This window comes from Nymphalis io, chromosome 5 (genome assembly GCF_905147045.1).
Source record: "Nymphalis io chromosome 5, ilAglIoxx1.1, whole genome shotgun sequence".
Classification (NCBI taxonomy): domain Eukaryota; kingdom Metazoa; phylum Arthropoda; class Insecta; order Lepidoptera; family Nymphalidae; genus Nymphalis; species Nymphalis io.
The window spans coordinates 10,252,054-10,268,711 of NC_065892.1; the positions used below are offsets into that span (position 1 = coordinate 10,252,054).

A 16,658-nucleotide genomic window follows, 5' to 3' on the forward strand; every position below is an offset into this window, starting at 1 on the left:
GGACCATCTCGATTCTTGAAGCTTATATGCTGAGTTTAATTTATAAATAGAAAATAAAAAGGATTACAATCCGATTACAAAAAAACTATATTGTTTATAGAAAAAGGGTAAAATCTAAGAAAACGAATTCACAAGCACAACTCGGCTTGAATATGGACCGTATTCATATTTCAGTTTTAATTTTACTAATATAGCCGGTAACATTCTGGTCGGAATAAAGTCTGCGGTGAGTTTTGTTCAAAGGACCGGTTGATCCCAAGCTTCACGTATTGTTATCTACGTCGCTTTTGTCCGAGAAAAAAACTTCAGTTTTCAGTACAAAGACAAATTTTTACCAGTACGTTCCAAAGTCATTTCATAAAATACTTAGTAAAGCAGACATGTTTTAATTACTTAACTCTTGTGGCATGAGAGTTTGCGAGTAGACACACGACTAGGATAACTTCTTGTGATATTCTTTGTACTATATTTGTTAAATCTATATCTTATTAAATATCTCTTTGATTTGAGTATTTTACAACTATACATGAAAATGGCTACGAAATATCTAATTTAGTATAATTATTGGTGACACATGTGCCCTTAACATTGTCATCGATTGTTTAAAGGGATTCAGAACTACTACGGACTAACATCGTTGGGGTAATTTTTGAGGGTCATCAGGAAGATATAATGCCATTTCTGTACCCTTGATGTCTTTTTAAGTGCGGACCCACTTAACCCTAACGCGGACTATTGGCTCGTCTACGCTTCGCAATTACCGATGAAAATAGGGAAGATAAATTGTGTTATATATTTCTTATTGTTCCATATAACGTTTTAAAACGATTTGGGGAAGTACATGTCAAATTTCAAGTAACTTGAACTTTCTAATACTGTTATAAAATTTTCAAAATTATTTTCTACTTTTTATATAACAAGGAATAAAAAAACAACCATTCGCTTGTTCAATTTTTTATGACGCCGGGGATATCATCGAATAACACACATACATAACATAACCTATAACATTTCAATTTAAGCAATTACTTTAATATAATAATAAATGGTTAGTAAAAACCCCCAAGGAATAACTGTGTAAGTGCTACCAGGAGTCTATTTGTTATTAATTTACAGAATAATATATAAACTTACGAAAGATTTTTTTACTGTGCTGTATAATTATTTAATTTTATCTTACTGGTGGTAGGGCTTTGTGCAAGCTCGTCTGGGTAGGTACCACCCACTCATCAGATATTCTACCGCAAAACACAATAACATATTAGACATTTACAACCCTAATTTTCAAAAATTTAATAACACTATATAACTTAATAACATAATATCATCATCATCATCATCACCAGCCGAAAGACGTCCACTGCTGGACAAAGGCCTCCCCCAAGGATTTCCACGTTGGCCGATCTTGCGCTGCCCGCATCCAACGGCTTCCCGCGACTCGTTCTAAGTTGTCGGTCCACCTTGTAGGGGGCCTGCCCACGCTGCGTCTTCCGGTTCGTGGTCGCCACTCGAGAACCTTTCTGCCCCAGCGGCCGTCGGTTCTGCGAGCAATGTGCCCCGCCCACTGCCACTTCAATTTAGCAATTCTTCGGGCTATGTCGGTTACTTTGGTTCGCCTGCGGATTTCATCATTTCTGATTCGATCTCGCAGAGAAACTCCGAGCATAGCCCTCTCCATTGCCCTTTGAGTGACCTTGAGCCTTCTTATGAGGCCCATTGTGAGCGACCACGTCTCTGATCCATAAGTCATCACTGGCAACACACACTGGTCGAAGACTTTCGACTTGAGACACTGCGGTATTTGGGATGAGAAGATATCGTGTAGCTTCCCGAACGCTGCCCAGCCGAGTTGAATTCGACGATTGACCTCTTTCTCGAAGTTGGACCTACCTAGTTGGATGGTCTGACCTAGGTAGACATAGTTGTCTACAACTTCGAGTGCAGAATTTCCAACCTTGACTTGAGTGGGTGCAACATGGATGTTCGACATGATTTTCGTCTTGTCCATGTTCATTTTTAGACCCACTTGTTGGGAAACCCTGCTGAGGTCATCGAGCATAGTGCCGAGGTCTTCCAAGGTCTCGGCCATAATTACGATGTCATCGGCAAATCGAAGATGAGTGATGTACTCGCCGTTGATATTGATGCCAAGTCCGTTCCAGTCCAGAAGCTTGAAAACATCTTCCAATGCAGCGGTAAACAGTTTCGGAGATATCACGTCTCCCTGTCTTACACCTCTCTGCAGTTGGATAGGTTTTGAGTTCCGATCCTGGAGTCGGATCGACATGGTGGCGTTCTCGTACAAGCACTTTAACACCCTGATATACCGATAATCAATTTGGCACCTTTGAAGAGAATTCAGCACGGCCCAGGTTTCGATCGAATCAAAGACTTTCTCATAGTCCACAAACGCTAAGCAAAGTGGCTGGTTATACTCCTCAGTCTTCTGTATAACTTGCCGCAGCGTATGTATGTGATCTATGGTGCTAAAGCCTTTCCGGAATCCGGCTTGTTCGGGTAGCTGGAAGTCGTCAAGCCTTTGCTCGAGACGATTCGTAATGACTCTCGAAAACAACTTGTAAACATGACTCAGCAGTGAGATGGGCCTGTAATTCTTCAGAAGGGTTTTATCACCCTTCTTAAAGAAAAGTACCACCACACTTCTGTGCCATGCTTTTGGCGTTTGACCTTTGGCAATGACGGAGTTAAAAAGCCTCTGAAGAGCCCTGAGGATCGGTGTACCACCCGCCTTCAGAAGCTCGGCTGTAATACCATCATCACCAGGTGCCTTGTTGTTTTTGAGTTGTCCGAGAGCCATTCTAATCTCGAAAAGACTGACGTCCTGAAAATCTTCAGTGTAGTGTCGGGTTAGTCTTGCTCTGGGATCTGCAGCATGACTACTGACAGGTGATTGAGCTGTCGTGTACAGCTGACCGTAGAACTTCTCAACCTCTTCCAACAGCTCAGATCTTGACGTGACTATTCTGCCATCCTCAGTTTTCAGCCTTGTCAGTTGACTCTGACCAACAGACAGATCTCTGGCGAACACTTTAGAGCCTTTGTTCCGCTCGATGGCCTCTTTAATGCGCATTGTATTAAATTGGCGAGTGTCGCGAGTTAGAGACTTTGAAATCTCTCTGTTGATCAGCTGATAGCCGACAGTATCAGCTGGGGACGTCAGAATCATTTTCCGTCTTTCCTCCATAAGCCGTAGGGTAGAGGCAGAGATCTTTTTGGTTCCTTTTGTACGGCTGGTCTTAAAGGTCTTAGACCCAGCCGTACGGACAGTTTCCACAAGCCTGTCGTTGTATGTGTCCACTTCCTCGCAGTCTGCTAGGCAATCGAATCGGTTTTGGAGTTCGAGCTGAAAGGCTTCGGGATTTCGGATTTAAAGAGGTGATGGTCGGAGCGTAGACTTCATCAGTCGGGACCTCTGGAGTTTAATATTGATATTTAACGAGCCTCTTACGAGTCTGTGATCGCTCCCAGTTTTGACTGCATTGATCACGGAGACGTCATTAAATATTTGTCTTCTCGTCGACAAGATGAAGTCTATCTCATTCTTGGTTTTCCCATCAGGGCTCACCCAGGTCCATTTACGCTGACCTGGCTTCTTGAAAAAGGAGTTCATCATAAAGAGTCCCTCCTTCTCCATAAAGTCGGCCAACATCTGGCCCCGAGGGTTGCGGTCTCCAATTCCATGAGGTCCCACCTTTAACTCATCACCGAATCGTTTGCCCAGCTTCGCGTTAAAGTCCCCCATTACAACAGTGAAATGAGTCTTGTTGGTATGTATGGCTTTAGATAAATCCTCATACATGACCTCAACCTCTTCGTCGGAGTGTGTCGAAGTCGGCGCGTATACCTGTATGACCTTCAAAGAATACCGCTTGGTGATTCTGAGTATAAGGTACGCCACCCTAGCCGACACGCTCTCGATTTTCACAACGTTGTTAACGGGTACTTGTGGACTATGAACCCGACACCACCTTGAGACAGTTGATCGCCCTCTCGGAAATAGAGAAGGTTACCGGATTTCAGGATCATCGTATCCTCCCCCTGTCTTCGGACTTCGGATAATCCGACGATATCCCAGTGTAACCTGCTCAATTCTTCCTCCAGTTCGATGATCTTCTCGTCGGTTCGCAGTGTACGCGTGTTATATGTTGCCAGGGCCAGAGGTCGTCGGTGTTGGTAACACGAAATAATATGCCTTTATTATATTTACGATAAATTTCAACATTCATAAATATCAAGTATGTACGTCTGTCGAGAAGTCATTAAGAAAAACAATCAATCATTAGATCGCTTTTTTTTTACAGAATACGAAGGCGGACGAGCATATGGGCCACCTGATTGTAAGTGGTCACCAAACGCCCTTAGACATTGGCATTGTAAGAAATGTCAACCATCGCTTACATAGCCAATGTACCACCAACCTTGGGAACTAAGATTTTATGTTCCTAATGCCTGTAATTACACTGGCTCACTCACCCTTAAAACCGGAACTCAACAATACCAAGTACTGCTGTTTTGCAGTAGAATATCTGATGAGTACCCAGACGAGCTTGCATAAAGCCCTACCACCAGTAAAGTTTCTTACAGTGCCAGCGTCTGTAGGTGGCGGTGACTACGTGTGGTGGTGGTCGAGTCTAATCAGTAGGCCCATTTGATCGCCTACCTACATACTTACATAACTTACTATTATATAAAAAAAATTAAGCATTTAATTTTATATAATAGTAAATTATGTATTTGATTACTATTACGATTAATATGATACTTTCATGATAGTACGATTGCATATACACTAGTGAGAATCGTAATCAATTCATACTAAGTCAGCATAGAAATTAGTTTAAAATTAAATGTTCGTGTAAGGTATGTCCGCTAAGCTATATCCCTACGTCCTTTTCTGCACCGCTGACGACGTGTCAAACCATGTTTCAATTTTTTTTGATAGTTGGTTGAGTTAAACGTGTAAACGTAACAATCAAACTCACTTTTACATTTATAACATACATACAGTTAGGATGTGCGGTTAATAGTGCATGAGCACCCTTAGTTTCATTACTACTAAATATATATTTTTTCAAATTATTCTACTTATTTTCACATAATACGTAATTATTAAGATATTAAATAACGCTAGCTTTAAATTAAAAAGAAATTGTCGTATCTATGTCTTTGAGACGGAAATTAGCAATGTTGCCATCATTAGGCACGCTTCGATTTTGAATTGACAGTTCGCGGCGTCTCAACAGCTGTTCGACCATTACCTCAACCTCAAAGCACGGTTTTGAATAAGTTAAAGTATTACACGTGTTTGAGTAACTTATTGGGAATTATTATTATAACTTTTTAACATTTATTTCAACGATGGAGGTAGACGGAGGTGTCAAAGGTTTGTAGATATTTCGTAATATAATTTTAAAAAGCAGTTCGATAAAACTACGCAATATCATTGATAATTTGTCCGGTACACCTCATGCTTTCAAATTAATTTCGGATAACTGTTATTATATTTAAAATGTATTTACTTTATTCTATTCTATCTATAGCATTTAGTAAAGTGGCTTGAGCGAAGTTTGTAGAATATTTTTTTGTAAAATTTTAATTAAAAACAATTTTCAGCTCCTGTCACTCGTTTACGGAGAAGAATGTCCATAGAACAGTCTGAAGAGAGCAAGTCACCTGCTCTTAGCACTCCAACCAAGAAAAGAGGAAGAAGAGCTGCTAAACCTGACTTAGACTTCATTGATGAAAATAGTAATGAATTCTATTCGTATACGATTCTTGATTAATTAAATCCAGTTTCTTTTCATTTAAAGAGCATTTCATAGTCAGAAATTTTGTACTGAATGTCTGCTATATTTTATTGCATAATTTAAATTTCGCAATTTGAAGACTCGTTTTTTTTATTTGCCAATAAAGTTAATAACTCAACAGATCCAGACAACAACACTACAAAAACAACCACTAAAAAGGCACCAGTAAAAGAAATTATTGACTCCATTGAAGAAAAACCTACCACACCATCAAGACGTAGTACAAGAATTAAATCAAATACAAGTATTGTATCTGATATTACTTCAGGCATTGATTCTCCAAGGGCCAAAAGAGCTACTAGAAGAACTTCACAAATTGGTATGTACAATTAGTAAATGGATTACTTATACAAACACATTAAAAATTGATATTAAAACTAAAAATTTAAAAGGGTAAACTATGTTGATTTTTATTGTAATGTATAAAATATGTTATCATTAATTTATAGGAAGTGATACTGAAGCACCACCCACACCAGTTCGACAAACTCGAAGAACAAGAAAAGACTCTATTTCCAGCATAGAAAAAGGTAAAATTATAATTCTGAAATGGTTAGTTTAGCTTGTTTATATAATTAATATGAAAATCACCATATAAGCATACAAATTTATATTTTCAGTTGAAATCCAACCCAGCACTAAACCAACAATACAAATAACTGAAATGATTCTAGAAGAACCTGAAAGTAATTCAAGCAAGTCGACAAGTAATACTGATTTAAATGAAAAAAATACCTCTACAGGCAATTTGCGTAAAAGTCCACGTCTTAAAGAGAAAATTAAGCAAAATACTTCTATTAATGAAGAAAAGATTACTCAAGATGGCAATGATGAACCAACTGATCAATTGAAACTGAACTCATCATTAAATAAATCTTTAGAAGCTTCAAATCCTAAGGAAAATGAAAATAAAGATGAAGAAACTGCTGATATCAAAGTTCCTCAGAAAAATAGGCATTCCTTACTGACTTCTAATTTATTAAAAAACTTAAGCACAGAAGAAAAGACAAATAATTTACATCTTAATAAAAGCACATCTGCTTTAGAAATCAAACATAATAGTAAAAAAAGAAACAGAACTAAGTCGTGGACTACTGAAACTGTTTCAAATGAAAATAACTTTTACAGTGACAATGAAGGCTTAAGAAAAAAAAATAATGATGATATTGAAATTCCCTTTATCAAAATAAATAAATTGAATTCAGGTGATGGTATAAATACAAGCATACATAAAGACAAAGTTAACAAATCAAAGAGTAAAGAAAACAGTAATAGTTTTGTAGAAGGAGATATTAATATGGATACATCAATGACAAATGTAGGTAATAAAAGTATGGATAAAAAGAGTGATAAAAATTGTGGAACATTGATATTCAATCAAAGCAATAATGAAAAGAATAATTTGAATGTTACAAACAAACTATTTGAAACAGAACCTAGTTGTGACATACAGACTGTTGTATATATTGATGAAGATTCTGACACAAATTCTGGAAAAGTTGGTATACAAAATAGACATGACCATGAAGATCAATGTGTTCCTGTAATACAACATTCTGAACAATTAGAAAAGGATATTTCTCAATTCTCTGTGATGTCTCAGAAAAATGATTCAATTAAAACAAATTTATCTGAAAATGATAATATTATGAATGATAGCTGTGAACCCATGGACATTGATGAAACAATACCTGAAAGTTCATTGATACCTGAAATAAAAACTGACAATATATTTTCAAGTTCACCTTGTGTTCTATTAGACAAAAGTGAAACTAAAGAAAAACAACTTAACAAATCTAAAAGAAAATCATCCATATCAATGAATCTTAATAAAAGTGAAAACGAAAATAAAAGTACACTAATATTATCACAACTTAAAGACAGTTCTTCGGGCGATATTAACAATGTTACAAAATCACCCCAAATTAAACAAAGTATAGTATCAAAAACAACGGACGATTTAAACGCTACCCAGGAAAATGATATTAATAAGAAAAATCTTTCACTTAATTATGTAACAACAAGCACACCTTTACAACAGAAAAATTTGCAAAAATTGGATAATATTAACACTTCCATAATAAAGTCTAATAATGATACAAATAATATAAAAAATAAAATAAAAAAATCATCGAAAAATAACAAAACATCTGATGTGGACAATGAAAGTTCATCTGCAGAAGAAACAAGTCAAAAGAATATCAATGAAATTTCCAAGAATAAATCAAATTTAAATAATTCCTTAAATAAAACAAAAACTAATGAAGATGACCAAATAAGTAAAAATGAAAAAGAAAAAAATACTAGTAATGATTCAAATGATTCAAAAGGAAACAATGAATCGCTCAATAATAAAAGTAAAAAACCAGCAAGCAATAGTGCCAACTCTTCTAAAAAATCTGTAAATAAATCTTTTACATCCACTGACTCAGATGAAGAAATGGCATCAAATGAAGAATCACAAGAATCTGTTAATCTGATAGATGACGAAGCTGAAGACGCGGGTGAGTCCTACGAATCGGGTGACAGTCAAGATGAAACTGAACGCCGATATTTAAGAGAGAATGAGATACTAGAAAAAGGAGAAACACTGACATCCGATGATGACTTATCTGATGATTCTGACTACGAAAAAGACTCTTTCGTCGTTAGTTCAGCTGAAGAAGATAATGAATTACTAAATGGTACAGAAGATGACCTATCTATGAGTGACAACGAACTTAAAATGACTACAAAGTCAAAGAAAAAATATGATGAACGCAAAAAGAAGGAACAGAAAAATGCCTCAAGAGAAATGTATGAGTCACGACATCAATTAAATATTTCAAATAAAAGCTCTAATTCTAAAATAGGAAATTCAAAAAGACGTAAACAACAACAAATAAGTTCTTCAGAATCTGAAGACGAAAATGAAATGAATTCAAAGAAAAAAAATCACAGAATGAGATTAGATTCCAGTCATGAAGTGAGTTTGCAGGAAGATGAAAATGAGAAAAATATTTCGGATAAAAAAAGAAAACGCCTATCTGAAAGTTTTGACGAAAATGTTATAAATGAAAAGGAAATAACAATATGTAATGAGAGCTTAAAAGAAATTGATCCATTAAGTACTCAAGTAAAAGAGGAACAAAAAACGCCACAGAAAGCTGATTCTTCAATAGCATTTATTACTGAAAATGATCCTAATATGGAAAGTGAATTGACAAAAACACAAACAGAAATTGTAGATCCATTAGAAGACTCTATGGCTGAAGAAGATTCTCTCAGCAGTGACAATGAAAATATAATGCAAAATTATGATTCTATTCTTGAAGGCTTAAATAAAACCAGTAAGATAAAATCTAAGAAATGTGATATTTCACTAAATGTTAATAAGAAAAAAGAGCAGAAAAAAAATACTGCTATAATTGATGAACTAAATTTAACTCAGGTTAAATCTGCTAAAAAAAATAAAAATAATAAACATAAGAAAGAAATTAATAATACTTCTACAGATAATAAAATGGCAAAACCAGATATAGACCGCAACTCATCTCCTGATTCTATTGATTTACATTTATTGATTTCTGAAGATAGCAACAGCAGTGATAATATACAGAATAATAAAAATACTTCTAACACAGAAGACTTCATTCCCTTGAAAAGAAGTGAAGGAAAAACCAACATAAGGGAAAATACAGGTAATTTTTTTAAATTAATAGGTAATTAAATTTGGCTGGTGATAGGGCATTTGTGCAAGCTCGTCTGGGTAGGTATATGGTAGGTAGGTATGAGTGGGTACACTCATCAGATATTCTACCGCAAAACAGCAGTACTTGGTATTGTTGTGTTCCAGTTTGAAGGGTAAGTGAGCCAGTGGTGTAATTACAGGCACAAGGGACATAACATCTTAACTCCCAAGGTTGATGGCGCATTAACGATGTAAGCAATGATTAACATTTCTTACAATGTCAATGTCTATGGGCATTGGTGACCACTTACTGTCAGGTGGCCGATATGCTTGTCCGCCTGCCTATACTATAAAATATATATATATATATATTTACTGAATATAATACAAAAACCTCTTACAAGCAGCCAAGTTGAAACAATCTGTAATCTTGATATTAGTTAAAATAAAAATAATAAGAAACCAAAACTGGAAACTGCTACTTCTAATTCTGGTAATTTTTAAACATTTTATGTTAAGAAATTTCAAAACTTTGTATTTATAACATTAGTTAAGACCTCAATTAGACAATTTAATCAAAAAGATGCAATCCATAAAATCACTAATATTGTGAGGTATAAATCATGTCATAATGGTCGAAAGAATGTTCAGTAAAATTATACAAGCTGAGGCAATACAATATACTGTTTGGTGGAATGAACAGTAAACCTTATCTTTAAAGAATAGTAGGCCTTAGCTCTACAGTGGGGTACAACCCCACTTAATATCTGTATCAGGCTGAATTTTTACTATTGATGAAAAAATATGACAAAATTTAATATTTCACAATGTATTTTAAACTGCTTCCAATTTGCATATTCGTTTTGTTACAAATATTTTATTAAAAACAATCTCCTCTTAAATCTGAATATCTATTGATATAAATTTTCATATTGTTTATTGATTTCTGACTTTAAAATCACAACAATGAGAGAGATTACATACTAATAATTATTTTTTAAATATAAATTTTACAGACAACATGAATGAGAACAATGAAAGCTTCTTTATTGATACAGAGGGCACAACTACACAATGCAACAATTCTTTAAATAAATCCAGCTCAAAGAAAAACAAGAAAAAAATATCTCTTGTAAACAATGGTAAGATTTATGAAATAAGTAATAACTTAAAAGAAACCTTAATGTTGCGTTAATGACGTTATAATTATGCTCTTGTTAAATTAGAATAAAAAGTATTATCTTATTTCAGATAACCTGGATTTAGACTATGATGAAATAATAGATAAAAAAGATGTAAGCATGGCGACAAATAAAACAGGTATATAATATAAGCAATATTAATACATATTTTTTTATTAAGTTAAAAATAATTTACCATATATACATATATTTATATATTTCAAGAAACTAATGAAAATTCGGACTCCGATGGCCCTATGGATGTGCCATTTAAAAAAGAAAAACGAAACTCTAAAATACAGGAAAACATTGATGAAGTTGGGAAGGCTGAAACAGGTTTAGATACATTTTACATTAAGCTTATACACTTTAATTGTTAGAGATGATTTTCCTTATTAATGTCATAATTATTGTTCTAGATTTTGCAAAAGATCCTTGTAATACATCAGTTACGAAAACTCCAAATAGTGACAAAAAGAAGAAAAAAAAGATGACAGAATCACTAAACATAAAACCAACAGGTACTTACAAAATATATTTATTTTAAAATAATTATGTTTTTTTTTCAAACTAAACTAATTTGATTAGAGAGAAGACAGCTAATTTGATTTCTATAAAACTCAAGTTTTAGCCATTAAATACTTCTTTTCGCAATATTCTATTTTCGCGTAATATAAAAAATGTCTTTTACCATTTTGTGCAACAATAAAGCTTTATTCGTTTTTTTTTTCAGAAAATGAGAGCAACTTAAATATTTCATTAAGCAAAACAAAAAAGAAAAAGTCTACTGATGTGATAATTGAAGATTCAAGCGAAAAAGGTAAAAATTATATTATATTAATGGTATATAATATTTAGCGATAAGGAGGAAAAAACATAAATTAAATTAGTATAATATTTTTTGTCGTGTTTTTAAAAATGATATGAACTTGCCTAAACTTGAATTACTGAAATGTATGCAATTTCAATTATGACATACATTGGAAACCATTACCTTCACTAAACATCAAACATTTTTCAATTGAAAACATAGGTAAAACCATAACAGTTTACATTCAATCAAGTTCAATATATATCTCATGTATTAATACATGAAATTAGCACTTTTAAAGTCTATATGAAAGGCATGATCCAAAAATCTTTCTCTTTATATATTTCATGTCGACTGTTTTTTTTATTGCTGCATGAAACTTCAACAAGATAACATTTTGATACTTTTAAAGCAACAATATAAAAAAAAATTCTACTAACTTTTTTGGTCTTACAAAAATACACTTATGTTCAATAACAAAAGTATTAATTTATTTATTTTGATTGTTTTCAGATAAGCCTGAACAAGTATTTGATGAATCAATGACTAAAACTCCTGGTAGTAAAAAGAAAAAACACACGTCACAGTCCATAATACAAGAACAAGGTAAACAATAACAATAATAATGTCATATAAATGTTTTAATAAATCAACTTGCACTTTGCACCTTGGGCAAAATTAAATTGAGATGTTTACAATTTGATTTTTTCTCTCGTTTTGCACTGTTCTTATCTTAAACATTAATTTAAAAATTAAACATTTTGTTATAAAAATAAAATGATTTTAGATTGAATATTTATAAAAAAAGTATTATAAATGAAGTAGCCTGTATTAAACACAAGTATTTGTGCTTTAATTTGTACATTTGTACTCGAATCTTTTTAGTTATTTTTTCAGATAAAATTAATATTTATTACTATTTAATTGCAGATGAGGAAGGTGTTCCTATGGATAAGTCCTTCGGTACACCATCAAGCATTTCAAAGAAAAAGAAACAGCTCTTATTCTCTCCTGAAAATAATCAAACAGGTGATTTATTTTATTTTTAATCATAAAGTATGTGTCCAACTTATTAAAATTAATCAAAATAACTTTATAAGTAAATATTAATATTTCATAATTTCGACTTAATTTCATTGTTTTTTTTCTTCAGAGCAAAAAGGAGACTTGTCATTGGATGAATCTAAACTGAAAACACCAGGAAGCAACAAAAAGAACAAATTGTCAATAAAATCTCAGGAAATAGAACAAACAGGTTTATAATTAATCAGTGCATAAATAATATTGACTTTTTTATTCTAGTATTAACTGAAATTAGTAAACACCTCAATATGATTCTCACATCCTATAACAATATTCATACAGAACTTAGGATGAAATAACTTTTACTATCTATTTCTAAAATAAATATGTATAAAATTGTAATCTGAATATCTTTTTGTAGGTGATCTACCTGAGTCATCACTCAACACTTCAAAAATAAAAACACCAGGCAGTCAAAAGAAGAAGAAAGTGTCAGGTTTGAAGAAACAAAATCATATGTTTTATACTAATTATAGGAGTATAAAATTTAGGATTTTTATACTTATGTATAAATTATTAAAGCATTGTAATTACCTGTAACTAATTTAGTATTAAAAAAAACATTATGGTTATTATAAAACAAGACAATACAAAGTAATAAGCACATGTTAACGACATTGTTAATATTAATGACTATTTTCACCAATCATCAGTTGTATATATTTCAAGGATTTATGCAGTAATGGATTTTCCAGCTCAAGAACCTTAACTTAATAAACATTACATATTTAAAAGAACTCTGGAATGAAAAAACTACTCGGGGATTTTAATGAAATTGTAACCAAATAAGTTACTTGTAGTATTGTTAATCAAATTCTTCACACATTATGTTACTATTTATATAAAGTATATTAAGACACTTTTTTTTATAAACAGAACATGAAAAAGAAGGTCTTAATATCAGCACGCCTGACAGTACAGAGTCCAAAGAAACTAACTCAAACACTTCAACTGGAGAAAGCAAAACATTAACGACAGAAGGTAAATTAAAAAATTTAGAGACTTTAGTGTCCCATTAATAAAAAACTTTCATATAAACACAATTTTTGACTGTCACTTTTTTTTTTAGTGGAACTTAATCATAATAAAAATACAAAGAGACGTAAACGAAAATCATCTAATACTCCACCCGAAGAAACTGTTCTCGAAGGTATAATATTAAAGTACTTAGTAGAATTGAAAAATATTTTTTTGCAATTGTAATTTGATCTTTAGGAGGTTCTGGGTTATAAAAAAGTTTATATTATTCACTTTAAATTCTGTTTGTATATGATTATTTGAAATTAAATGCGGATTATGTCATATGCAAACTTTTGTCTATCTGTTATATAAAATAAATGAAGTATCAAAGATCTGTTGTTTTCAGATGAAGTTAATACTCCAAAACAATTAAACCAATCCTTGGTTTGTACCCAAAAGAAAAAAAGGAAGGTTTCTCAAAATGAGAAAACTATTACCAGTGAGTCATCTGATATTAAGCTATTTATTATGTTAGATTTCATATCCTAATCTTTTTTTTTATTCTTTATTTAATTTAGGGACTTTTGTCCTACACAGGCACGTCAGTCCTATTGTCCCTTCTGATATTTTGTAACATCACTTATTATTTATTGCTATAAGATAAAATTCCAGGAGCATATTAGCAGGTTCTGATAAAGGATCTGATACAATGCTCTGAACTAATCCAACATCGAACAAACATACTTTTAAATTATTTAAGAGTAACTTTCTCTGATTCTGTGTCTTGACACATTCCATCAACAAGTGATGTAGATCTGCAATACATCCACATCTATCACAATTAGGAGAATCAATTTTTTTCAACCAAAGCTTTTTGATGGAATATCTCCAGTTCTCAGACGATGAGCTGTAATAATATATAACCTCTTTATTTTATATCTGTTAAATCTAGGTATGTGAGGAGGCTCACTTTGAATTGTTCGATACCAAATTCCCTTATTTTTAGATATTTCATTGAAATACTCTTTCCAATTAACATAAATCTCTTTTCTTGTATTTAATTAAAACTTCAGAATAATCGGGTTATATATCAATTACCCTTCCTGATAAAATTGCTTTTTTTGCTAAACGGTCAGCCTCCTCATTAACATTGATGCCTATATGAGACGGAATCCATTGTAAAATTACATTAACATTATTACACTGAAATTGGTGCAATTTGCTTAATATATTGTATGCTATTGGTAATCCTCTTCGCCCTAAAACACATCGATTGAGATGAGTAATGCACTTTTACTGTCTGTTAATAAAACGAAATATCCTAATTATTTTTTTAAATTAAAGATGCGGATCCTATCATGAATGAAAGCCTAGGTCAATCTAAAATTGGTAAAAAGAAGAAATTGACAAAAGAAACTCCATCAAACATTCAAAATACAGGTACAATTTTTCTGATAGAGAAATTATTCAATACCACACTAAGTTAATTAATATTATCTATAATTGCTTTCTTAAAAATAGTTTATCATTTGAATAACAACCATCTAGCTGTTGTTGGTTTTCCACTAAATAATATACATAAACTAAATATTTGTCTTTTGTTACAGAAGTTAAAGCAAATAAACGTAAGGAGAGAGATGATGATGAAGAAAATAAGATTTCAAAGGTATATTATATTAAATGAATCCAAATTGTTTTAATTCACTTTGAATATTTCTTTAAATATAATACAGTGAGTAAATGTAATGTACCACGGATGGCAAAAACCTCACATCCTAAAAATAATATTTGGAGCTTATTTCTCCACTGCCCCATTGTGTGGTTACCATGGTAGAATTATAATCAACACATAGATTTCTTTACGACATTTTCATTGTCAAGCACTATATGAATTATAAACGTAATTAGTTCCGTATATAACATAACTTACTAGTTTTAAAATTTTTAGGTTGCCAAAGAAAACTCGTTTGATACAGTACACGTGCCACGCTTGCCTACTAGCATCTTGAAGCAATTGGATGATAAACCTAAACAAATATTGACTACTAAAAAGCCCAAATTAGTTTCCACAACTCAATTCACAGTAGTCGAGGCAAAAAGGCGGAGGAACAAGCCTTCTAATTATTTAGAAGAGAGTATTTACATTAATGACGACGAACCAGAGAACAAAAAACAAAAGAAAGTCCTTCAAAAACCAAAAGTTTTACCTTTTGTACCTACCGTTTTGACTTCAGGAAGTGGTTATACAACAAACTTTAAAGTAAATGTAATACCTACTGAAATGAAATTTGTTGCCCAATCAAATACAATCAGTAACTTTAAAGAAGACTTTTTGTTCAACAAAAATATTAGAAGGCATGGCACATATGAATTATACAAAAGAAAAAGAAACATTAAAATATCCAAATTCTAATAAAAAATAATTTTTAGAGGAAATAAATCCGCTTGACTTTTAGGCTTGACAAAATAATACACTCAATGCCTTAATAAGAAAGACTGCTTAATAGTAAATCGTTTAAAAAAGGTGATACTTTCAATAATAATGCATTCTATTTTATTGTTACTCTTACTTTTATGTTTTGTCTTAAACTATGTGTCGTCTGTATTAAAGTTATAAATTTCCTTTGTTGATAATGTGTAATGGTCTTTTAGATTATAAAAAATAGGTATTAGATTAATTGAATATTTTTGTAGAATTAGTTTTTTTTTTATTTGTTACTTTTATGTTTGTCGACATTTTATTGTTTCACATTGTATTAAGACTTAATTTTAGATACTAATGAACATTTATTATTCCCGCCATAACTTGTTTCTCTGTATTTCATGTTATTCTAGATGGCGCTGGATACTGTACTAAAATTGGCATCGCCCATGTGCCGTGTTTTCGATTAAATATTAATTTTAAATTTCGTAACTTATTATTTTTACCAATAAAAAATATTTAGATGAAAAATAATTATTTCTACATGCCGCATTTAACATCTTAGACAGACAAACCATAAAAATACTTCCCGCCTTATCATGCCGGTGTAAACAAACCGCCATGTTGTCGAAAATACACGAGTCATGATAAAAGGTATGTAGTAAATAGGAGCGTGTTTAGTGTACATGAATATAAAATTAAT

At 32.3% G+C, this 16,658-nt stretch overlaps 1 protein-coding gene across 2 annotated transcripts; it reads left to right on the plus strand.

Annotated features, from left to right (window-relative positions):
• Nucleotides 1-5,257: 5,257 nt before the first annotated feature.
• LOC126768613 (dentin sialophosphoprotein) lies at nt 5,258-16,502 on the plus strand. 2 transcript variants are annotated; one of them, XM_050486804.1, is made up of 20 exons: nt 5,258-5,404; nt 5,635-5,769; nt 5,950-6,147; nt 6,278-6,358; nt 6,449-9,508; nt 10,515-10,640; nt 10,750-10,818; nt 10,905-11,015; nt 11,099-11,200; nt 11,413-11,499; nt 12,004-12,096; nt 12,421-12,519; nt 12,644-12,745; nt 12,935-13,009; nt 13,450-13,554; nt 13,643-13,723; nt 13,940-14,032; nt 14,878-14,973; nt 15,141-15,199; nt 15,482-16,502. In XM_050486804.1, the coding sequence occupies exons 1-20, from the start codon at nt 5,380-5,382 to the stop codon at nt 15,944-15,946; spliced, it is 5,262 nt and encodes a 1,753-aa protein (XP_050342761.1). In that variant the 5' UTR covers nt 5,258-5,379; the 3' UTR covers nt 15,947-16,502. The 2 variants fall into 2 exon arrangements, with proteins under 2 accessions (XP_050342761.1, XP_050342762.1); XM_050486805.1 differs by lacking the exon at nt 14,878-14,973.
• The last annotated feature ends 156 nt before the right edge of the window (nt 16,503-16,658 follow it).

What these genes read in the sequence shown, in the direction of transcription:
- LOC126768613 (XM_050486804.1), top strand. Translation starts at nt 5,380, where the DNA reads ATGGAGGTAGACGGAGGTGTCAAAG. An exon ending in ACTAAACATAAAACCAACAG is followed by an intron (nt 11,201 to 11,412) that starts GTACTTACAAAA and finishes TTTTTTTTTCAG; the next exon opens with AAAATGAGAGCAACTTAAAT. An exon ending in GTCCATAATACAAGAACAAG is followed by an intron (nt 12,097 to 12,420) that starts GTAAACAATAAC and finishes ATTTAATTGCAG; the next exon opens with ATGAGGAAGGTGTTCCTATG.